This window comes from Tiliqua scincoides, chromosome 3 (assembly GCF_035046505.1).
Source record: "Tiliqua scincoides isolate rTilSci1 chromosome 3, rTilSci1.hap2, whole genome shotgun sequence".
Classification (NCBI taxonomy): domain Eukaryota; kingdom Metazoa; phylum Chordata; class Lepidosauria; order Squamata; family Scincidae; genus Tiliqua; species Tiliqua scincoides.
This window is the reverse complement of record NC_089823.1, coordinates 240,204,554-240,228,164: the sequence shown is the minus strand read 5'-3', so window position 1 is coordinate 240,228,164 and position 23,611 is coordinate 240,204,554. Positions and strand designations below refer to the sequence as shown.

Sequence of the window (23,611 nt, the reverse complement as noted above, 5' to 3'; positions counted from 1 at the left end):
TTGCATACGCTCCTATCACACTCCCCAGAAGCGCACCAGGGTCTGTCACCCATTGATGACTCCCCCCTCCAAGACTGGAGTCACTTGACTCCCAGCCTTTCCTGGAGAAGCAGGATTGTTGATTGGGTTTGGCTTTCTGGATTTGCCTCCTCTCCAGGCTTGGTGTGCTGCTCATCCTGGTCACAACAGTCCTTCTGTGTGCTGCCATCTGCTGCCTCCAGTGTTGCCTGAAAAGGTGGCAGCTCTTCTCCGCGCAGCGCACACTTGCTGTGTTTGCCCTCAGTGATGCCACTTCGGCCTGTGGTGAGTTCCACATCTGGGTGTGGCTGGCTGGGTGGGGGGCTGCAGCTCGTCTGACCTCAGTTCCAACTGAAGCAGTGCTCATACCTCATACGAGGGAGGCCGGGATGTAAGACGTGCCAAGAAGGAACCTTTCAGAAGTTGTTGGTTGTGTCGTAAGTACTCCTCCAGGCAGGTTCTTCCTGGAGAGCATCTTGCTCCAAGTCTTGCCACTCGCTGAACTGGTGCCTGTCCCTGTTTGAATCTCACTCTTCCTCCAAAGAGCTGTGGGTGACGGGGGTGGTGGAGATCCCAGTTTCTCCTCACAGGAGGTTGTTTAGGATCACGAGCAGCCAGGAACTTCCTGCCTGAGCTTCAATTTGCAGTGGTCCAGTTCAGCCATCACATGAAACTAAAGAGACGCCTGGAGGCTTGTTCTTGGGGTGTCAAACCATGCTTGAGTGCTACCTCTGAATGAGGCTCAGATACGTGCCCAATTGCAGTATGCCTATAAACGCAGATAGGAGAATTCTCTCCACCTGCTGCACTCCCAGCAGTTGCTTTCTAAGCGACCGTGGGCACCTCTGTTTTTGTCTCCCCAGAAAGTGATGCCACTCCCTGGGTTCCAGCCAAGGCTCACCCACAACTCCAGATCCCTGAGGGAACACCTTGCCGTTCCAGCTTCAGCCTAGTCGAGGATGGATCCCCTCCTTCCTATGAAGAGGTTGTGAAAGGAGTGAATGGTGTGGGGGGCACTGCTTAACCTCCAACCCCTGGGGGGATGTGGCCCTCACAGACTTGCATCACTGCAGGAGAGGCCTGCTGGGCAAGCGCCAGCGAATGGCACTAGAGTTACAAGGGACTCCCAGATTCAACCCTGGAGCTCCTTGAGTCGCCGTGAATGAATCCGTTTCTCTGAGAGCCCCTCACAGGCTTGTTGAGAGGCTAAAATGCTGTTTTGGGGAACAAAGGAGGGATGCTTGTGTAAAAAATAAAGATGATTTTAGCTGAAAGAGTGAAGCAAAACTGTTTAATATTGAGAAAAGGGAAGATGAGCAGGGCCTCCTCCCTCCAGTCCTTTATACCCTTTCTGTGCATTGCAGAGTACACAGAGTTCCTGTGCAGTTCAGATCAGCTCCAGGGGGATCTCTGTGCATGCCTCAGAGCTTCTGTGCACCCCAACGGGTCATGGGATTGGGGGAGGTTCCTCTAGCCAGGCTGGCTAGACTGTGGCTTAAATTAGGGTGAATTATAAAGCCGCAGGGAGGCAGGATTTGCTTAAAGCCTGCAATGTGCAAAAAAGCACACACCCAGGATACATTGCCCTGCATCTGAAGTGTGTGTGTGTGTGTGTGTGTGTGTGTGTGTGTGTGAAATCTCTTCATTGAACCCCACCCCACCCCAGTCTAACTCATATGCCACACACATATCACTTCTCTCTCGACCTCGGCCTTCCTCACCTGTTAGATGGGCATCTGAACTGGATGCCTTCAGCCTGGTCTTAGTGCAGCTCTGCTGGACAGTTTTAGAGTCTGGTGTTAGAAGAATCCCTGATTCTTGTCTGGGGTACACAGTCTTCCCACTTCTCTGCTGCTCATGTGAACCAGACCTTCATTCTAGTCCTGTAACAAGCATAGCAAAGTGGTCACAGGGCTCTTGGATATCAACCTGTGATGTTCCTGAGCTTGCTTAAGCTCCCAGACTGGTCTGCTTAGGAAGCAAACTCTGCCAACTCCATCTCCTGGTGGGGATTCACATCCAAACTGGCTTTCAATACCCCACTGCCTGGTTTCCTGAGTGCTGCTTGAAAGAGCAACCAGAACTGCCCAATGAAATCCAGACAGATCTGTCTGCTCGCCTTGACGGAGACATGTGGGCTGACAACTCACTCAGCAACCGGTTGCTGCCTTTTTACACTGTCTACAGTTTCCAAACCAAGTTGGCCAATAAGCTTTTCAAGAGGAGCCAAGATCACTGTCCTCCCAGTGGTGGCAGGATTGCAGGGCTGTTCGTGTGAGAGCTGCATGAGGCTGCCAAGTGTTGACAGAGCAATTCACTTGCCAGATGCTAAAAGCAGCCCCTTCAGTACATCCAGCCCACAAAGCTGCCAATGCCACCTTGACAGGAATTGCTGACTTGGGCAGAAGATCCAGGAGGAGAATGGATCTGCCAAGCTGGTAAACCTGTTGGAAAGAGGCCCCAGAGCTCCTGGCCTCTTGCCAAAACCTGGAGGTCCTGCTTCACTTCTTGATATTCAGCCAGATGAAGACTCTTCGAGCGGACAGGAATGCGCAGAGCCAGCATTTGTGACCTGAGCAGGTGGATGCTGCTGAGTGCAGGCAAGGAGACATCATGGAAGTTGCTGAGTCCCTGAATAGGCTCAGAACTGGTTGCTCTAAACAACGAAGGGTGTGTTTCATCACAGCTTTAGTGGAAGAGAAGCAGCCACAGTTTCAGCGAAATCACGTTTTCCCCCCATGAATGTCTCCCAAGCCATTTGGTCACCCTCCCCCACCATAGCATTGGTGGCACTGCATGCTGTGGACTGACAGCAGGATAGATCAGGCCATCTCTGTCACAAGATGTGTTTCTTACCAGTAGCTTGAAAGCTTTTGAAAGTGAATCTGACAAATTCAAGAGGAGGAGCAGGAGTCTATCCATGGCTGTTAGTCATGATGGCTGTGTGTGTGTGTGGGGGGGGGGATCTGTCTATGAACATGAGCTGCTGGGGGGCAAGGTGTGAGTGAGGGCTGTGCTTTCAGGCTCTGCTTGTTTCCAGGAGGCAACTGGCTGGTGCTGGGTTCCATCTGGCCCCAGGGAATATAAGATGCCCTTCTGGGCCCTTATCACAAGGGACTCTGGGAGCTGCCCTACTGGCTGCTGCACAAGTCACTGCAGCCAAGAACTTTAAGTACATATGCAGAGAGTTGTGGCCAGACTTTGCATTTTCGAAGCTCCTTGCATGACCAGCACCACATATAGGCAGAAGTCTTCTTAAATATTTTTATTTTTTTGCAGATTTCATTTTTTCCCCTAAGTACAGAAAAGTACAGAAAGCAGTGTGATTATGTTTTTATTCCAAGAGCACATTTTTATAAATTATAAGTTAGTTGCTTTAAAAGTGTACTAGGTAGGTGGTATAGTGTCAGCAGAAGCAGAAACAGTCGTTACCCACAGACTCCCCCACCAGCCCAGCCCAGCCCAACCAGCCTACAGTGACCAATATGTAGAGGAGTTTTATATTCTTGCAGATGTTGGGGTTTTTTGTTTGACAAAAATGAGAAGTGCAAAAAGCGGTGTTATGTGTTTTTATTTCATTATCACCGAAAAATCATGCCTCTACATATAGAGCTTGGGAAATATAGGAACTATATGACACTATACTTGTGTATTAGAGTTCCAGACTGCTGCAAGGCTTATGTCAGCTCATTGCATCTGGCGCTTGTCCCTGTGGAGGCCTTTGCAGGGCTGGGACATGCAGTGACCTGATCTGACCCACCCAATCAGATGCCGGCAAGGCAAGGCTGATCAGTGTTGCAGCACCTTGGAGAGCTCTGGGTGAGCAATGTGCTCCAACAAGGGCCAAAGGAGGACCCCTCCTAGGCTCCGCCTCCTTCCCTAAATTCCTAGCCAGAGTTAGCAGAGACCAGGAGTGCCCAAGCAGCTTTCTGGGGCATCTTAACCTGTGATGCTTCAGTATTTCAAGTCAGAATCCTGGTCCATCTAGTACCTTCTTGTCTACATTGACTGGCAGTGACTCTCCAGGGTTTTAGACAGAGAAGAGTCTCTGCCCTCCCCAATGATGTTGCCCTCTGCAAGGGAGGGCACCAGGTTACATAAGAACATAGAACAGCCCCACTGGATCAGGCCATAGGCCCATCTAGTCCAGCTTCCTGTATCTCACAGCGGCCCACCAAATGCCCCAGGGAGTACACCAGATAACAAGAGACCTGCATCCTGGTGCCCTCCCCTGCATCTGGCATTCTGACATAGCCCATTTCTATAATCAGGAGGTTGTACATGCATATCATGGCTTGTAACCCGTAATGGATTTTTCCTGCAGAAACTTGTCCAATCCCCTTTTAAAGGCGTCGAGACCAGACGCCATCACCACATCCTGTGGCAAGGAGTTCCACAGACCAACCACATGCTGAGTAAAGAAATATTTTCTTTTGTCTGTTCTAACTCTCCCAAAACGCAATTTTAGTGGATGTCCCCTGGTTCTGGTGTTGTGTGAGAGTGTAAAGGGCATCCCTCTATCCACTCTGTCCGTCCCATGCATAATTTTGTATGTCTCAATCATGTCCCCCCTGAGGCGCCTCTTTTCTAGGCTGAAGAGACCCAAATGCCGTAGGTCTCTTGTTGCAAGTCTCTTGTTATCTGGTGTGCTCCCTGGGGCATTTGGTGGGCTGCTGTGAGATACAGGAAGCTGGACTCGATGGGCCTATGGCCTGAGCCAGTGGGGCTGTTCTTATGTTCTTATGCTGTCAGGGGTTGAACCTGGGAGAAATCTTCTGCATGCCAAATGAGGCTCAGTTCCAATTTCCACCCCTCTTTAACTCCACTTATGCTTTGCTTGTATATTTACTTGAGGAAGAGAAGCACATGGAGGGAAGTGAGGGGAAGCTTTCCAGCAGCAGCAGGGAACAAGCCAGGATGGAAATAGCAGGCGAGAGAGTTCAGCAGCTCCTGCAGTCCTTTCTAGAACTCATCCCTGGGAGCATGGCTGGCAAACCAAGCCTGGAACTGCTGTTGCAAGAGTGGAGGAGGGAGAGGTTGCTTTAGACTGCCTTGCCTCATCTAGTCTGAATGATCCTGCACTGGGCCTGATTTCCTCAGCTATGAGCTACACAGGAAGATGAGGCAGGCTTTTTACCATTGTAGAAACCTTCAGTCTCTGATTGAATCTCCTGGATGAATGCTGAAACTCACTGCAGAAATGGAAATCAAGAACATCTTCTGCACATCGCCTTGGATATGAAGCTACATGAGCAGTGCACCAGGTACAGTGGACAGACTGGGGGGCTCAGCCCAGGAAGTCACCAGTGAGATATCCACTAATGCTCACTAGATAACCTTGAGTTCGTCACAGTCCCTTGGATCCAGACCTACAATATGGAGCTGCTTTGGGGGGAGGCAGAAAGAGGACGTTAAATTGGCATGTCTTTGTCAACAGTGTTGCATGCAATTCTTGCCTGATAGGAACTGGTTTTCTTTTATTGTTTCAGCAACATTTCTCTGTACCTTGCCTTGCCTTTAGAGTATCTTTTGAACTAGACTGAATTGCTGAGGTCATCATGAGGTTTCCTCATCACCAGTTTATTTCACCAGAATAAAATGAATTGGTCCACTGGAGACCAGCCTTGCCTCAGCCAAGGGATCCAGCTAGCCTGAATTGTGCAAGGAAGATTTGGGCTGGGACCTGGTTGTATTGCTTGTGCATACGCATGTGTGTGGTCCTTAGTGCGTGCCAGGAAAATGTGATCGGCTTTGCTCAAGTTGTTGTTGAGAGTGCATCAGGTCCCATAAAGTTTTTAGAGCAAAAGGTCAATTTTAACATTTTGAAGCAAGACCATCCTGCTCCCCTCACAGACCTTATTTTGGAAAATGCCGCAAATCCTGGCTGCAAATGTAGCTTGCTTGGCATCCTAGTCAGACCTACAAACTGCCGCATCCTGGGAGCTTTCTGGCCCTGAGATAAATCGGACCATTTGTGCTCACAAAAGTTGTGCCTTTCACCTCCTGGCCTCTCTCAGTAACATCACTGACAATTCAATCAGAAGCCTTGTGTTAATCAGAACAAGGGTCTCCTGAGCAAGTGAGATGTCCCTGGCAGTTCCCTTCCCAAAATACCAGTTGCAACAGGCCCCCAGACTCAGGGGACTCACTGTGGCAAAATTCCTGGGCATGTTGACCACACAATATCCCACCACCACCCCTTTTGCCTGCCAGCCCTTCAGTTAAGGGGAAATGGGAGTTCTTGGGAGTTCTTGGGAGTTCAGAGCACCCCAATCCTGATAATCCTGGCCCCAAAGCCATGGCAAAGTAGTTACAAGCAATAATGTGGCTGAAATGGCCAGGACTGGATTCAGATGGAGCAATTCCCTCCCACAGACACAAGGCAGGATTTTCTAAGTTTTATTCAAGAATAAAGAAGTAGTTGTAAGGAGGAAAAGTCCATCACAGGTTGCAACCCATGCAGCCTCTGGGTTTTAGACATACTCCATCTCCAAATGCCAGATGCAAGGGAGTAATGAAGCATGATATAGGCTGATGGGTTCTGAGCTGTCTGTGACAGATCAGGAGAGAGATCTTGGGGTGGTGGTGGACAGGTCGATGAAAGTGTCGACTCAGTGTGCGGCAGCAGTGAAGAAGGCCAATTCTATGCTTGGGATCATTAGGAAGGGTATTGAGAACAAAACGGCTAGTATTATAAGGCCGTTGTACAAATCGATGGTAAGGCCACACCTGTCCAGTTCTGGTCACCGCATCTCAAAAAAGACATAGTGGAAATGGAAAAGGTGCAAAAGAGAGCGACTAAGATGATTACGGGGCTGGGGCACCTTCCTTATGAGGAAAGGCTACGGCGTTTAGGCCTCTTCAGTCTAGAAAAGAGACGCCTGAGGGGGGCATGATTGAGACATACAAAATTATGCAGGGGATGGACAGAGTGGATAGGGAGATGCTCTTTACACTCTCACATAATACCAGAACCAGGGGACATCCACTAAAATTGAGTGTTGGGCGGGTTAGGACAGACAAAAGAAAATATTTCTTTACTCAGCGTGTGGTTGGTCTGTGGAACTCCTTGCCACATGATGTGGTGCTGGCATCTAGCCTAGACGCCTTTAAAAGGGGATTGGACAAGTTTCTGGAGGAAAAATCCATTATGGGGTACAAGCCATGATGTGTATGCACAACCTCCTGATTTTAGAAATGGGTTATGTCAGAATGCCAGATGCAAGGGAGGGCACCAGGGTGAGGTCTCTTGTTATTTGATGTGCTCCCTGGGGCATTTGGTGGGCCACTGTGAGATACAGGAAGCTGGACTAGATGGGCCTATGGCCTGATCCAGTGGGGCTGTTCTTATGTTCTTATGTTCATGCTGGTATTTTGCCTTGAGTACTCCCTGAGGTATCTGGTGGGCCCTGTGAGATGCAGGAAGCTGGACGAGTTCCCTTGGCCAGATCCAGAAGAGTTCATCTTGTGTTCTTAACTCCTTTGGCCAGATGATGTGTTTCTGTGTGTGATTTAGCTTTGGCTGCAGCTTACTCCCAGAGAGGTCAGACCATGCTTGCTGAATTCCCCCCCTCCCCCCAATTAGGGCTGGAAGGGACCATGCAGATGCAGGCAAACAGTCCACCATCCACCCTTTGCTTGAAACCTCCAATGAAGGAGAGCCCTGGGTAGGGCCTTGCCCATTACTGCAGAGGCTCTGCAAGGACAGGGTAGTGTCCATGTTGTGATACTGTGAAATGTGTATTCAGGCCTGCTGCATATACAGTAAGCACATTAGGTACAGGCTGTTTGAAAAATTCTGTTTGAAGTTAATTGCTCTCAGTTTTGGAAAGAAACAAAGTGAGAAAAGCCCCCTTGTGGCCAGAAGAGGAAAAAATGTATTTGTTGATCCAGTTTAATTCTGTCCAGCTCTGTCCAGGTGAGCAGTGAGTCTCCTCGTCAGATCCACCTTTGGAAAGAGTATGCCCAGTTGAGTGTCCTGTGCTGGACTTGGCACTGCTTTGGGGTTCATTGATGAAACATGGCATACACCTCTGACCATTAGAATGCACTTATTGTCATTAGGAATGTGTAAACACTAGTCATTTGCAAAGCGTCTTTTAATTTTCATTCACAACAACCTGGTTGGTTGCTGCTGCTCCCATTTTAAGAATGGGGTGATATTTTAGGCCTAGGGATATCTGAGCACTAGAAAGAAAGAAGCGTATGTTTCTTAGCATATCAGAGTCAAAGGAAAGGCAGAAGCCTTCCCCGCATGCTAGTTCCATGCTAGTTCCATATATCCAGCTGCACACATCTCTCTGTGGGCTGAAGTGGAACAGTCCAGACACAGATTTGCCTCCCTATCCCCTGTGGACAGTCAGGCCCAAATCCACATCCCAAAAAGCAGGACTAACCTCAACCACTACTGGGTGTGATCTAAGATGTGTATAACATGGAGGATTTGAACACAAGTGTGCAGGGATGAATGTGCAACCACTTGTGATGAGTGGGGTAGTTAGTGAGGGGTTGGGGGGTCCACTCAAGGTGCCAGGGATGACACCACAAGTGACCAAAATCACTAAAATCATGGTTTTTAGGAATAATACTGTCATGCCATATATCATTTGATGTGGAATTTACAGAAGGATGCAATGAAAAAACCGGAATGAAATATCTCCATTCTAACAAAAGTTATGGACCAAAAACCTGAAAACAAAAATGCATGGAGCCCTATGGAAAGTGAAGTTGAGCCATATCACATGTTTACTCGCAAGTAGGTGAACTTGCCTTCATCCATAGGAAAGGGCAGGCTGACAGGAATCACAGGACACCAGAATGGTCCCAATCTGATGAACACAGCCCCCAGAAAACACCAAAGAAGGAAATTCTTCCTTCTAAGTTGATAAATGTATTCAGCCCTATGGAGAGCTAAACTAAGCCACACTGTCGCATTGCTCATGAGTAAGCAAACGTGCCTTGGCTCATAGTCAGGTAAAGAGGAATGCGAGGCCCCCAGAATGGTCCTGATCTGATGCAACTGGAGTTCAACAAATGCTCCAGAAAGCAGCTCCTTTGTTCCCCCATAAAAAGAATAAAACAGAAGCTTGAGCTGGTAAGGTGAATTTTTTTTTCTATTTTAGACTTGTAAAGCCAGGTGGGTCCTGATAGTGATATGCTTGAAATATAAGAACTTAAATTGAACTGGGCACTAGGTAGGGCTGAAAATCTCACTGATTTGTGTGTGTGTGTGTGTGTGTGTGTGTGTGGGGTGTTATTGCAGGCAGGTTACAGAGGAAATTCACTTGGTGGAACAGGGCTGGCTTCCCCTTATTTAATTATTTGTTTTTAATTTAATTATTTATTTTAATTTGCTTGATGATGTCACTTCCAGACATGACATAACTTTCAGTGAGTCCCGGATAGATTATCATTCTAAAAAGTGGGTCCCGGTGCTAAAAGTTTGAGAACCACTGCCTTAACTCAAAACGGACCAATGAGACATCTTTGGGGGGGGGTGACACCCTAGTGATCAAAATTGTGGAAATCGTAGCTTTTAGGAATAATACCATCATGTTACATACCATCTGATGCAGAATTTCATCCATTGCTTGCGTGGAAATATTCACAGCATTCATTTTCTGGCCATTATTATTATTATTATTCATTTCATGTCATGATTATTATTATATCTCAGTCTCAGCTACCTCACAGTGTTGCTGTGAGGACATAATAAGGAGAAACCATGCACACCACCCTGAGCTGCTTAGAGGAAGGGTGGTATAAAAATGTGAAAAAGTTAATTATGTTGCACGGAGGTGACAAAAATTTACAGGCCCCTAGTGTCAAATGACCTAACTACACCACTGACTTGTGACACGACTCAGCAAACTGGCACTGAATGAGGAGAAGACAAAGAAATAGGTATGGCACAGTACAATTTAACAGGGAAATTCAAATACAGTACAGTAAGAGGACAGGTGCCCAGAAAAGAAATTGAGTACGGAACACACAGACCCACGGAATCCTAGACTCACACAGACATGACATTCACACCAAAGGAGGGAACAGACACACCAAGCATGTTCTTGATTGCGCATAAGACACAGGAGACAGTTTGTATCAGGACTGATGGTCAAGGATGCCAGTGGGCGAGGTTACCTCCCTGCACTTGCTGAGTTGAAGCTGGAGGGGCTGCAGATATCACCGAAGTAGTTAGCCAAGATGTAGCAGCCTCTGAATTCAGAGGAAGGCAAAAGGACAGAAAGGGGAGTGTGCACACTGGGCGGGCAGGGGGGGGGATGAATCTGTTACCAGGCCCTTTGCAGGAATGTTGCTACACCTCTGTGGGATGAGCTCATCCTGGCCCATTCTGGCATCCTATCACCATCCCAGGTGAAGTCATTGCTTATTTAGTGGTACTGTGAAGGAAGCTGAACTTTGCATCAAGGGCTGCTCTATCAGGTGAGTGTTAGGACTGTAAGTCTTAGGAGTTTAGCTGATTGGTTTTAGTTGTTGTGATGCTCTATGGTTGTAACTTGTGCTTTATTTAAATACCCAAGTTCTGTCCTTGGATAAAACTTATAAAATCCTGCCATATGTGTCTGTGGGAGGGAATTACTTCATCTGAATCCAGTCCTGGGCATTTTCAGTCACATTATTGCTTTTAACTATTTTGTCAGGGCCTTGGAACCAGGGGCACCAGGATTTGGGGTGCTCTGAACTCTCAAGGACTGGGGGTGCCCTTGGTCTGATGCAGCAGAGTTCTTATGTCCTTAGTTAGCGCCATTGGTAGGGTGACCAGATACATTGGAGGACAGAGTGTCTTTACCTTTGAGCATTGTATAGAAGAGGGAAATTTGGCTGGTGCAGCTCAAAATGGAAGGGTTTAAAAAGCTACACCTGCCAAAATTCTGGCTTCTATACAGTGCTTAAAAGTAGAGGCACTCTGTCCCCATTTGTTTCTGTCAACCCTATCCGTTGGCCCCCCTTTACAGTCCGCAGCAGAAGGAAATGTCAGTCCCCCCATTTATGCACCGCAAGTCCCATTTGTCACAATGTCACAGCCATTTCAGATGCAGCACAGTGAGAAAATCTAGGACCATCCAAGACAGATCCGCCTTCCACTCAGACATGACAGCTGCTGTTAATTTTCTTTTATCTGAAAACAGCCAGTTGGCCTCCTGCCTGCAGATGGAAGAGCCTTGCTTCTCCTTGTGCTGTGCAAACTGCATCCGAGGCCTGGTTTGATTATCCTGGCCAAAGAACATTCCTTTGACTTTGGGGAACTGCAGCTTGCAAACAGGGAAACAAAACAAGTGAGAGTTCATTGCAGCAGACCACGTTCATCACGCAGAATCTGAGATAGGTCCAAGGTTGGAAATCACTAGGAGGTGTGCGGACAGGGGCTTGGTCCACTTGCCTCTAATGCACCATGCACAGGCAATTTTAAATTGTGTTTAGTGTGTTCACCTACTATCCAGAGCAAGTCAAAGAAATCCTAGAGTAGTTGGCAACCTTCAGTCTTGAAAGACTCTGGTATCGCGCTCTGAAAGGTGGTTCTGGAACAGCGTCTAGTGTGGCTGAAAAGGTCGATTCGGGAGTGACAATCCCTTCCACACCGGGAGCAAGTGCAGTCTGTCCCTGGTCTGTCTCCCTGGCTATGGGCCTTCCTTCTTTGCCTCTTAGCCTCAGACTGTTGGCCAAGTGTCTCTTCAAACTGGGAAAGGCCATGCTGCACAGCCTGCCTCCAAGTGGGCCGCTCAGAGGCCAGGGTTTCCCACCTGTTGAGGTCCACTCCTAAGGCCTTCAGATCCCTCTTGCAGATCTTGCAAAGAAATCCTAATGTAATCAGTTTTGCACAGTTTACATAGACTGAGAAATAGTCTCCCAGGTGCCTGATAGAAAATTCCATGAAACTCCAGAGCTCCCAGAAAGATCTGCCCAAGAACCACTATATAGCTCCAAAAAATCTCAATGTATGTATTTCCAAGTAGCAATTAGCATATTGGTTGTAACACACAGTTTGTTCATTCATTCCCTGTGTGTACACATGGGGAGGCTGTGATTGACCGTAGTTTCTTAGTGCGTGTGGCTATCGCTCAGCTCGCCTACCTCACAGAGTTGTTGTGAGGACAAAAGAACAACTCTGTCTACCACCCAGAGCTCCTTGGAGGAAGGGTGGTATTAAAAATGTGAGAAATAATTAAAATATATCTGCTCCCTGTTCTCCAACTGGAGGGAGGGTCCAGGGGAGCTTTAGTGTCTTTTGGAAGAAAGCAAACTGGAGGCTTGGTGTTCTGTAGTATCTGTTTTATATACAAATATACAGGTTGAGCAGGCAGCATCAAACACCTCCTGTCCCAGAGCAACTGCATCCTCTCTAAACTTCAGCCAGCTAATCCAAAAACTGTCATTCTTTGCATGCTCCAATTTCTAAGGTGTGTTTTTGGCCCCACAAGAGACACTGGCATGTACGTTCTGGATGCTTTTGCCTGTCCCACCACTCTGCGACATGCAAGATGGAATCCCTACAGAAAGACCCCTCCCAAAGGAGAGCCTGATGATAGTCTTTGATTGTGACAACTGACAGAGGTGGTGCCTCTTCACAGAAACAGACATGTGGCCACCAGGGTGTTCCAGTTAAAGTGGCCACATTTCTAGGGACAATCACCAGCCAGTAAAAATGGGTGTTTCCTGCCTAAAACACACTGACTTAACCACAATCATTTAAAAAAAAAAAAGTGATAGAGATGAGAAGATATCTGCAAAAGAAACCAAGATCTATTGAGACCAATTGCACTCCTAGGCTCCAAACCACCCCACCACTTCTGGCCTCCAGGCCAACCCCAGAAGTTGCAGAGATGAACAAATGTGTGTGTGTGTTTTTCTTTCAGCACCTCTTTCCTCATACTCTGGTGTCCACCGCATACATTCTGGCTGTGGCTGTCTGGGAGGGTGGGTGGTAGAGGCTGGTCACAGTCATTTCTGGAGCAGAATAAGCCTTCCGCAAGGAACTGGAGGACAGGTATCTGCCCGAGCCCACATCTAGGCACAGGAAGGCTGCAGGTTAGCAAGAGCATCACAGACCATCTCAGCTCCTTCCAGCCAGCCTGAGTGCTGTTCCAGCACTGGACTGGAGGAAGGGTCTCTTCCCACTGGACTGGGCTTTGCCACAGGCAAGAGTAAGAATCCTGGTGCTGGCTGAGCAATTCCACTGAATCAGTGAAACGCTTTGTTCCCCTTGGAATTCTTGGGTGTTTCTCCTAAGCAGGACCCTCCTAAATCACCCAGAAATGCTGCACCCCGTGAACAGCCACTGCCATTTCTCACCCAGCTCGCAGAGGCTCTTCCCACTGGGCGCAGTTTCTCGTGGGCCCAACCAAGTCCACAGTACAAACCAACCTACCCAGCGCACTCTTGTTTCTGTGACTCCAGCAACACCACGTGACTTTTTGCCCTTCTCCAGGTCCCTTTTTCTTCCCTCAAAGTTCTGCAGATGTTTTCCCTAAGCAATTCCCTTGATGCAAAATCTCTTCCCAGCTCCCAGAAGAACTTTGCTGCCTTTTTTTCCCCCTTCCATGGCTCAGAGCATGTACTGTGCTGGGGGGAAGCTCCCTCAAGAGTCACTGTCAGGATGGGGGCAGGCTCGCCTAGCCACTGCTCTTGTGTCTCTTCTGCCTCTCCCTTTAGACAGAGAGCCCTTTGGGGACAGGGAACTATGGATTGATTTGTTTTGTTATGTAAACTATGTTGACTTTGTGAACTACTCTTGTTGAAAAGTGGTATATAGTCTTAGTAATAACAATGATAATTTTGTGGGGCCCCCAATTCAGCCCCAAACTTGAGACACCCCCGACCATCACCTCAGCAGCCCATGGCCTTATCCTCTAAGCAGGTGCCTCTGGAGGAGTAAACAAACAAACAAATAAAAAAATGGACAATGACATCCCATTTCCTGATCACCCTAATCACGTGTTCAAACAGGGAGTGCCAGATGGGTGAGCCAGCACATTCCACACGTCCTGCCTTCTTTAAGGGACTACATGAGGAAGGAGCAAAGCAAGGGATCAGGAAAGCAAACTACCTCTTCCTCTTGGCTCTTACCTCTGAAGAAATGCATGCAGCAGGTCAGTAAAGCACCCGATAAGAAACACCCTAGAGATCCACTCAGTCCAAGCCAACACGACCACCCAAATTTATACTGGATGCCCACAAAGACATTGTGCAAAACCAGGGTTGAGCGCTCCACATAGACCCCAATGGCATACCAGGTGGAGCCAGTGAGCCCCGGAACACCTGCAAGAAGCAGAGGAAGCTCCTGAGGACCTGACAGATGAGACCTACCCAGGCTCAGACTGCACCAGCACCATGACACCCCTCCAGGGTACGAGATCAGCCAGTCGTAGAGCCAGTGCTGTTTGAATGCTGAGCTATCACAGAATACAGATTGGTCACAGAATTCAGCTGGACTTCTGAACACAAAGTGTTCCCAAGTTCCTTACTCCATTCGTTTTCGCTGTAAAGAATTTGATCCAGCAGCTATTCATGCAGAAAGATCCCATCAGTCCCATCACTTATTGGTTCTTGCCTCATTTGTTTTGCAAACCGAAGTCATTTCCATTACCTGTTCCCGGAAGACTCCAGAAGGAGCAAACACAACTTTATTAGAACCTGTGGAAATGCAGGACCCCTCATAAGAACATAAGAACAGCCCCACTGGATCAGGCCATAGGCCCTTCTAGTCCAGCTTCCTGTATCTCACAGCGGCCCACCAAACGCCCCAGGGAGCACACCAGATAACAAGAGACCTCATCCTGGTGCCCTCCCTTGAGCTGGGAATCCTGCCCTCCTGCCTGGGATGCCCTCCTGCCTGGGAATCTGCTGCTGGGAGGGGTAAAACCTGCAGGGGGCCCTCTTTGCTCAGGTCCCTTAGCCAGAAGCAGTGGCAGCTCCAGCCACACCAGAGCCCCGGAAGAAGAAGAAGAATTAGGAAGAGGCACAATCTAAAGGGTGTCAGCAGGCCCTTGGAGGGCACGGGGCTCCTGGCATTTTGCCTGCAGATGCTGCATGCTGATGCCAGATCCGGCTCCCTCCTCAAATCACACGAATGTGGTGGGGCTTAATGTCTCAACTCGAGGTTCTGCAGCTCTCCCACAGAGAGAGACATTCCCTCTCCCCATGGGTGTGTGTACAACCGTTGCTGCTTGTCAGTGGGAACACCTGACATGACACTCTTTGCTGTGCGCAAGTCCTGGTGCAGGGACGAGAGGGAGGTTTAAACACTGCTGTGCACCTGCCAAAGTCAACAGCTGCCCCAGCCCATAGCGACTATGATGTACCCCGACTCCCCCTATGGACACCCAGACCAGACCGTCAGGTGCCACAGAATGGTCCAGCCCAGAAGGCCATCAGGAACACCCCCTTGCAAGGCAGGATGTCCTTTTTCTCCCCCTAACCTCAGCAAGATATCACCATGCCGAACCTCACGCAGTTGCCAGAGTCTCAAGGCTCACAGCTAACGCCTGCAGTGCCAACCCCACCCCATCCCTGGGGAAGACTGGGTCCAACAATCATTCTTCCACAATGCTCCCAGTGTGAGTGTCTTTCAGGGTAATTGGGGGGGGAATGGCAGCAGTCAGCAGGGCTCCCCATTTTTCCACACTGTGTCCTGGGTTGACACTCACACTGAAAGCACTGCAAGAACAAATGATAGGTAGAGGTGTTTGAAAATGGTGTTATTAATTTTACTCAGAAGTAAGCCCATTGTTTTCAGCAAGATTTTGCTGTAATCCTATTTACTCACCAGAAACAAACACCTCAAATTATGGGCCTTGTCTACACAGAGCAAGAAAGACTCCACAGCACGGCCACAGCTACCCAAGTAATCCTCTCATGAAGCTTAGGGGTGGTCACCACGAATGTGGGGGGTCCATCAGAGGACCTCCTTGAACCTGGGTTGCCCCAGTGTCTCAAGATATTCCCAGCAGAGGATGCTGCAAGGTGTGCACTGGTGCACCTCAGAAAGCTGAGAGCAGAGAAGATGGCTCTGGGATTCTGGACCCTACACCCCATCCCCTCAGGCCCAACAGCCCTTTGTCAGCTACCTCCAATCAGCAGGGCCAGTCCAGATAGGAAGCAGATGCGGGTCTTGATGCTCGGCTCATCTGGAAGGAATTTCACACAATCGAGGCCCAGGAGGAGGAACATGAATCCAAAACCAGCCAGGACATCGGCTGTGATCAGCATTGCACGGGTCAGGACCAGCTTCACTGGAAAAGAGACAAGGCTGGTTTGGTGAGCAGTGGTGAGAGCCAGAGTGAGGTGCAGAAGGCCTTTCCCAGCCTTGCCACCTGATGGGAGGTGGAACCTGGGACCTTCTGTATGCCCAGGTGACTTGCTTTTCACTTTGGTCCTAGGAAGCCGCCTTTCTCCAAGTCCACCCTTTCCCATCTAGCCCAGTGCACTCCCCAAAGCTAGGCAAGCACCTGTCTTTCCCAGCCCTCCTACCCAAGGCCCTTTAACCAGAGCCACAAGGGCTTCTACATGCAAAGAACCAGCCTGAGGCCCTCTTCTGGGCTGAGTTCAGCCCCATGGCCACCCAGCCAGGTGTTGCTGAGGTTTCACTCCCCCAGATGAGAGAGGGCTAAGATCAATGTCACTGCCCGCCCGTTCCTCTCCTGACTATCTGGGGGAGCAATCAGAGGTGCTTTCCGGCTGCTGGGCAGGGTCATGCGGGCTGCCACCCATATGGGCAATGCCCAGCTGATCAGTGGAGCTGTGCCAGCTTCGCCTCTGCCAGCCAGCAAAGCCCCACCTCTCCCCAGCTGCACTTGAGGCTCTCGTATACCCACCCACACATACCAGGGTGCTCAGCAAATATGGAGTCATACTCGTCACAGGTTGTGATCCCGTCAAAGGCATTGGTGACACACTCCCACCACAGGCCACGGCATGTCGCAGTCAGCTATGGGAGAAAAAGGAATGGTTGCTAGAAGGCTGTCGGGGTGCGGAAGCACTGACCATCTCTGGGAAGGGGAGAACGGGAGACCCAGTTTCAAGAGGCAGGCATGAGTAGGCACAGTCCCAGAGGAAGCCCAGTGCTCTTGGGAAAAGCAGGTGCTGAGGAGGACTTTGAAAAGGAAAGGATGTAGTGGAAATGGAAAAGGCGCAGAAGAGAGCAACCAACATGATTACTGGGCTGGGGCACCTCCTTTATGAGGAAAGGCTACAGCGTTTTGGCCTCTTCAGTTCCGAAAAGAGGTGCCTGAGGCTGGGCACGATTGAGACATACAAAATTATGCAGGGGACGGACAGAGTGGCTAGAGAGAGACGCTCTTTCCTCACTCACTTAACATCTGAACCAGTGGACAGCCACCAAAATTGAGTGCTGGGAGAGTTAGGACAGACAACAGAAAATATTTCTTTACCCAGCGTGTAATTAGTCAGTGGAACTCCTTGCCACAGGAAGTAGTGACGGCATTTTGCCTAGATGCCTTAAAGGGGGATTGGATACATTTCTGGAGTAAAAGATCATCACGGGTTACAAGTCTTGTAGGTATGTGCAAGCTCCTGGTTTTCGAGGTAGGTTACCTCAGATGGCCAGATGCTGGGGAAGGCACCAGGATGCAGGCTGTGTCTTGTCTGGTGTGCTCCCTGGGGCATTTGGTGGTCCACTGTGAGATACAGGAAGCTGGACTAGGTGGGCCTTTGGCCTGATCCGCAAGTCTCTTCTTATGAGAGAGGCAGCCCTGTGGAGTCATTCTGGGGTGGGTGCTCCAGGCCTGGGAGGCAGCAGAGAAGGGGCAGATCCACTTCAGAGCCTCTCTCCTCACACCTCCAATCTTCCAGCTCAGTATCTCTTCCCCTCCACATTTCCTCTTCCTCTCCGTTGCCCTCATTCTTTTTCCAATCCACTGAGTGGGAGAAGGAGGAGCAGCAATGGAAGCAAGAGGACAAGGATGGGCCTCCACCACCAGTCTGCTGCTGACGTAACCACTTCAGTTGGCCTCATAGGTGAGCTAATCCTGGGGCAAAGCCCTCAGGAGTTTGTGCTGGATGCAGGAAAGCCTGGAAGCCAGTGACGAGATCTGACCTGAAAGGGGCAATTGCCAAGTCTGAGCAACAAAGATTCCGAAATCTTTGCCTGAATTCGAAAAATCCCCAGGGAAGAGAGATTTCCAAAGACCGGTGGCAATTGTAAAAGTATTTGTTTAAAGGACAGAAGTCCAAGTAGAGCTTAGGAGGCAGCCAAAAGCCAGCACTCTCCAAGAGGGGCCCTGAACACCCCAGGCACCTTCAGCCTGCAGCCAGCTCATAGCACATGCTCCCTGACTCCATCTCTGTTTCTTCCAAGCTGCAAACGTCTTTGCTCAGTCACACACATGCAGCTGCCCCTTGACCTGAGCTGGTGGGTCTCCTCAGACCTCACTGGCTTCCTCCTAAGAAGCTGCTTAGCGCCAGAACCAGGGGACTGGTTGAGTAAAATTGAGTGTTCGGAGAGTTAGAACAGACAAAAGAAAATATTTCTTTACTCAGCGTGTGGTCAGTCTGTGGAACTCCTTGCCACAGGATGTGGTGCTGGCGTCTAGCCTAGACGCCTTTAAAAGGGGATTGGACAAGTTTCTGGAGGAAAAATCCATTATGGGGTACAAGCCATGATGTGTATGCGCAACCTCCTGATTTTAGAAATGGGCTATGTCAGAAGGCCAGATGCAAGGGAGGGCACCAGGATGAGGTCTCTTGTTATCTGGTGTGCTCCCTGGGGCATTTGGCGGGCCGCTGTGAGATACAGGAAGCTGGACTAGATGGGCCTTTGGCCTGATCCAGTGGGGCTGTGCTTATGCTGTCATCAGAAGGCCATGATGAGCCATGGGCTGTCCACCCAACAAAAGCACTGATTGTCCAGCAGAAGCTAAAACCACAGCATTTGCTGACTGCTCTCAGTGTTCAGGCACAATTCCTTGCTGCCAAGTTTCTCAAACAATTAAGAAAAACCTGCAGAGCCAAGCCTGGTTCTGCAGCACCCAAAAAGTCAGAGGCTGAATCCAATGCAAGAACTGAATCAGGGCCATTTCCATTTCTCCCTAATGTTGGGCTTTGGGGAGTGGGCGGTCCAACTCAGGACTGCTGGGCCTCTGTTCTTTCTGCAAAGCCAACCCAGGGTTTTGTTGCTGGCACAGTGTCCGGGGCAGGCTGATGCCAGCTCCTTCAGAGGACTACGGATCATTACCCACATACTGGTGTTTAGAAAGGCAATGAGCTGATTAGGTGGGAAAAGCCACTCAATCTGTCAGGGATTAACGCTGGAGGCCTTTGCGGAGTGGTTCCATATTCATGCTCAGAGCGGGACGTGTGCGGCGTGGCTGCTGTTTAACCCCCAGCTGCATTAATGAAGGAGGGGATGTGGCAGCTGGAGGTGCCTTTGAACCAGCAAGGCAAAGTTAAAACAATTTTTGCTGCTAACTATGGTGATTTACCAACAGTTCCCTATAATAAATTGCAAAACTGTTGATTGATGGCGTTCTCCAGTGCACAGAATGAACTGGATTTACTGTTGCAAGGGTGGGCAGGGGTGGCAAGGAGAGCCCCGGTGGACTTAGCAGTGGCAAATGTGTGCAGTCATTCAACAGCATAAGAACAGCCCCACTGGATCAGGCCAAGGGCCCATCTAGTCCATCTTCCCGTATCTCACAGCGGCCCACCAAATGCCCCAGGGAGCACAGAAGACAACCAGAGACCTGCATCCTGGTGCCCTCCCCTACATCTGGCATTCTGACATAGCCCATTTCTAAAATCAGGAGGTTGCACTTGTCTACGAATTGACACTCCTTGTCTATGAATTGGCAACCCTCCCATTGCCCCCACTGCGAGCCAGTCCCTTTCTGTTGAATTTCTCACTCTTTACAAAGAGCTTCTGAAGTTGACAACCCCTGTGGAGAAGAGCATTCCCCTAGCAGCCCAATCCTAACTAAATTTGTGATGCCGCCTCCTTCCATGTAACCTGACCTATCCATGGAGGCCATCACCATAAAAAGGGGCCCTTTTAACCATGCTGCCATTGTTGGAGGTGAGGGGGATGGTGGAGAAGAACAGGGAATTCAGTGGTGGTGCCTCAATTGTGAAACTGCCTGCCCTTGGAATTAAGAACTGCTTCCGCTATTGACAACCTTTTGGCAGGTCCTTAAAACATTTTATGTAGGATAGCATTTGATGACTGACATGATTCACTGCCATTTCTAATTAATTTTTAACTCTTAATGGTTGTTTGTTATGATTCTTTTGGCTCTCTGGCTTTACAGCTTTTATTGTCTTATTATTAATTGTTTTTAAATGTTGTAAGACACCTTGGGCATCCTTGCTGAGAGAAAAGCTGCATCCAGCCCAGGGGCAGTCCCAGAGGTCTCCTTAAAGTAAGGGAACTTACCCTTACCTTGGGGTAAGCCTCAGTCACTCCAGTGGGTCTCAGTTGTGCATGCTGCAATCCTATCTCCCAGCCCAGATTCATCCCTTCCTCTCTTTGAACTTATGCCAGAAAAATAGCTGATGTGCGTTCGAGAAGACCCACTGGCAATCAAGCAGGTTACTGGGAAGTAAGTAAAATGATTTTTATTTACTTCTCACCAACTGTTTGATCACCCCACCACCACATCACGCAGCACATGCTCCGTTGGCACGCTGACATGCTATATAGTGGCTGGCGATAGGATTGGGCCCTTTAACAATCATTTTGAAAAACTAGCAGCAGACACTTTTTGTGTAACCTTCTTGCTGGTAAAGGTGTAAAGTTAAGCTGGGCTATGCTGTCTGCCATTCTATAAGTGGGAAAAACATATTACGTACATTAACATTAAAATATTTGTTTTAGAACTTGTTGCCTGATTAATTGGGGACATCATTTCAATCTATTAGGGGGCTTTTAATAATTTAATCTAATTGATCCACTAATTAAAAACTGATACCATTATTATGACGGCAACAACAGCGCATATGGTGCCTTACAGAGAGACATAATCAAATAATAATAATAATAACTAGGTGTTTCTATACCACCTTTCTGGTCATTGGATTACTCCTCTGACTTTATTCAAGGCCTCACTTAATAATCAAAAGACCAGTCTGTGCCCCAAGTAGCATACAGTCTACATTAATCAGGGATGGAGGGAGAAAGACCATCATAGGAGGGCAGCCTGTCACTTTCTCCTCCCTGGAGAATGCCCAGTCGGTAACGTCTGCCCTCTATCTCTGCTCCACCTACTGAATTTCTGCCAGTTATGCAGCTATTAGAATCCCAGGAGCCCTGCCAGGAAAAAAGCTGGCTATGCTTCAGGTCCAGCAGGAAGTCCCTAGCAAGGGTAGCTTAGAAGACAGGGACCTGGCCGGCCACAGTGGTTCTGCTGCCCTCTGCCCAAGAGCCAGCATCCCCCGCTGTTGCGCCTTACCTCAAGGGAGTCATCCGTGTTCACCATCCAGCAGTCAGTCCAGGTGGCTGCAATCAGGAAACCAGCAGCAAAGAAGGCAAAGAAGCAGCCCAGATACTGGAGAAGGCGCTGCATTTCCCACTTCTCAGGGCCCACCTGCTTCTCCCACAAGGCCTCTGCAGACTGCCCTCCAACCATGGGAACGTCCAGCCTGCCTTTGCTAATGATCAACAGAAGACAATGCAGGTTCTGCAGCCACCAGACGGACACAACAGTTGAAGTGCGGGGGGGGGGGGAGCTTGTACCTTGTGCAGTCACCAATCACTCCTATTCAATTAAGGCCGGGGGGGGGGGTGATTTTGCAGAAGGGAATGCCAGACCAAGCCCAGCTATGGCTGAAGAACAGCACTCTTCATGATCATGAAAATCAGGAAGGATCCATGCAAGTAAAGGTCAGGAGCAGGGACGGAGCATGATATGCTTTCTCTCCTCCCCCCATTCTTGCTGTCATACCTGAAATGTCCTTGGTCACCAACTATGGCAAAGTCTTTCAAACAGCTGTCCATATTCTGAGCAACATGGGGGAGGGGTAGTCACTAGCCAGCCAGGTGCTCAGTGAGGTGAGGTAGGTGAGGCAGAGCCTCCCCACCAGAGCCCTTCAGAGCCCACCTCACATGCAGCAGCGCTTTTCAAAGGACTCCAGTGGGCCTCACTTCACTCAGCCTCACCTCACACCTGCCTCACCTCACATGGTGGTGGCACTTTTCGAAGGACTCTAGCGGAGAGGCTCTGCCTCACCTCACACCTGCCTCACTTCACAAGGTGGTGGTGCTTTTCAAAGGACTTGGGTGGGGTGGTTCTGCCTCACCTCATACCTGCCTCATCTCACATGCAGCAGTGCTTTTTGAAGGACTCCATTAGGCCTTACATCACATGACCTCACTTCACACCTGCCTCACCTCACATGGTGTCCCATCCAAATATTCCAACTCCCTTCTAATGACCACTTTTTGGCTAATTAACACCCTCCTTTTCCAAGAACAACAGCTGTGGTGTACAAAGGACACGCACAGAACTCCTTATCAGTTTGTGCAATTAACAAGAATTTATCGCTACTCACACTGACACTCCCTGCAAGTCCTCTTGTCCAGAGGCTTTCCCTCCCCAAGACTCCACTTAACTCAGAGGGTAAGGTCTGAAGCCTCCAGTCCAAGTCCAATCCAGCCTCCAAAGCACAGTCCAGTCCAGTCTTCCCAGTCCAGTCTCCCTGCAGCAGAGTCCCTCCTCTGTGTCTCCTCCAGCAGGGTCCTGGCAGTCCTCTCTTCTGTGTCCTCCAGCAGAGTCCTGGCAGTCCCCTTCTCCCATAGCTCTTGGTCAGGTTCCCTCTGGGTCAAGGGTACCATCTGGTCAGCTGCTTGCGCCTTCTGAAGCTGCCTTTTATCCTGCAGCCCCTTGTTAAGTCCAAATGCAGCTCAGCTGTGAGCTACCTCGTTAGCTCATTCAAAGTCCCATCAAGGTCAAATGAAGCTCAGGTGTCCATCCAGGTCTCCATTGGCCTTGATTGATTACAGCTGTGGAGCCAGCCCTGCCCTTCCCAGAGCTGTCAAACAGCTGTCAAAACATGGAATCGCTGTCAACACCACATCATCCACCTGATGATCTTCTGATCTTCCATTACACATGGTACTGGCACTTTCGAAGGACTCCAGTGGAGAGGCTCAGTGGAGAGGCACCTCACACCTCTGCCTCACCTGACCTCACACCTGCCTCACGTCACACACAGCAGTGCTTTTCAGAATATTCTGGTGGGGAGGCTCTGTCTCACCTGCCTCACCTTACATCTCACCTCACACAGCAGCGGTGTTTCCCCACCAGAGCCCTTTGAAAATAGCTGCCACTGCTGTGTGAGGAGCTTTGCAGCCTCAGTCCTCCCAGCTGCAGTATGGGGATACCTCCTGACTTTCTGGAAGCTCAGCATTAAGAATAGTGCACGTGAAGTGCCAGTGTGAGATCCAGGAAGCTGGGTAGGTGGGCCTTTGGTCTGATCCAGCAGGCTCTTCATATGTTCTTCTGATTGTCACAACAACCCCGCAAGGTAGGCTGGCAGGGGGAAGAGACTGGCCTGCCCAGCATCAGAGCCGAGGGGCTGGGAGCCAGGCCTCCTGGGGCCAGTCCAGTCTGATGCCACCCTCTGA

General features: G+C 49.5%; 1 protein-coding gene across 1 annotated transcript; it reads right to left on the bottom strand.

Annotated features, from left to right (window-relative positions):
- Positions 1–12,904: 12,904 nt before the first annotated feature.
- Positions 12,905–21,551, bottom strand: CLDN16 (claudin 16). The gene is made up of 5 exons (XM_066622354.1): positions 21,438–21,551; positions 16,861–16,963; positions 16,104–16,268; positions 14,104–14,295; positions 12,905–13,044 (listed from the first exon to the last, which is right to left on the bottom strand). The coding sequence occupies exons 1-5, from the start codon at positions 21,549–21,551 to the stop codon at positions 12,905–12,907; spliced, it is 714 nt and encodes a 237-aa protein (XP_066478451.1).
- Between the last annotated feature and the right edge of the window lie 2,060 nt (positions 21,552–23,611).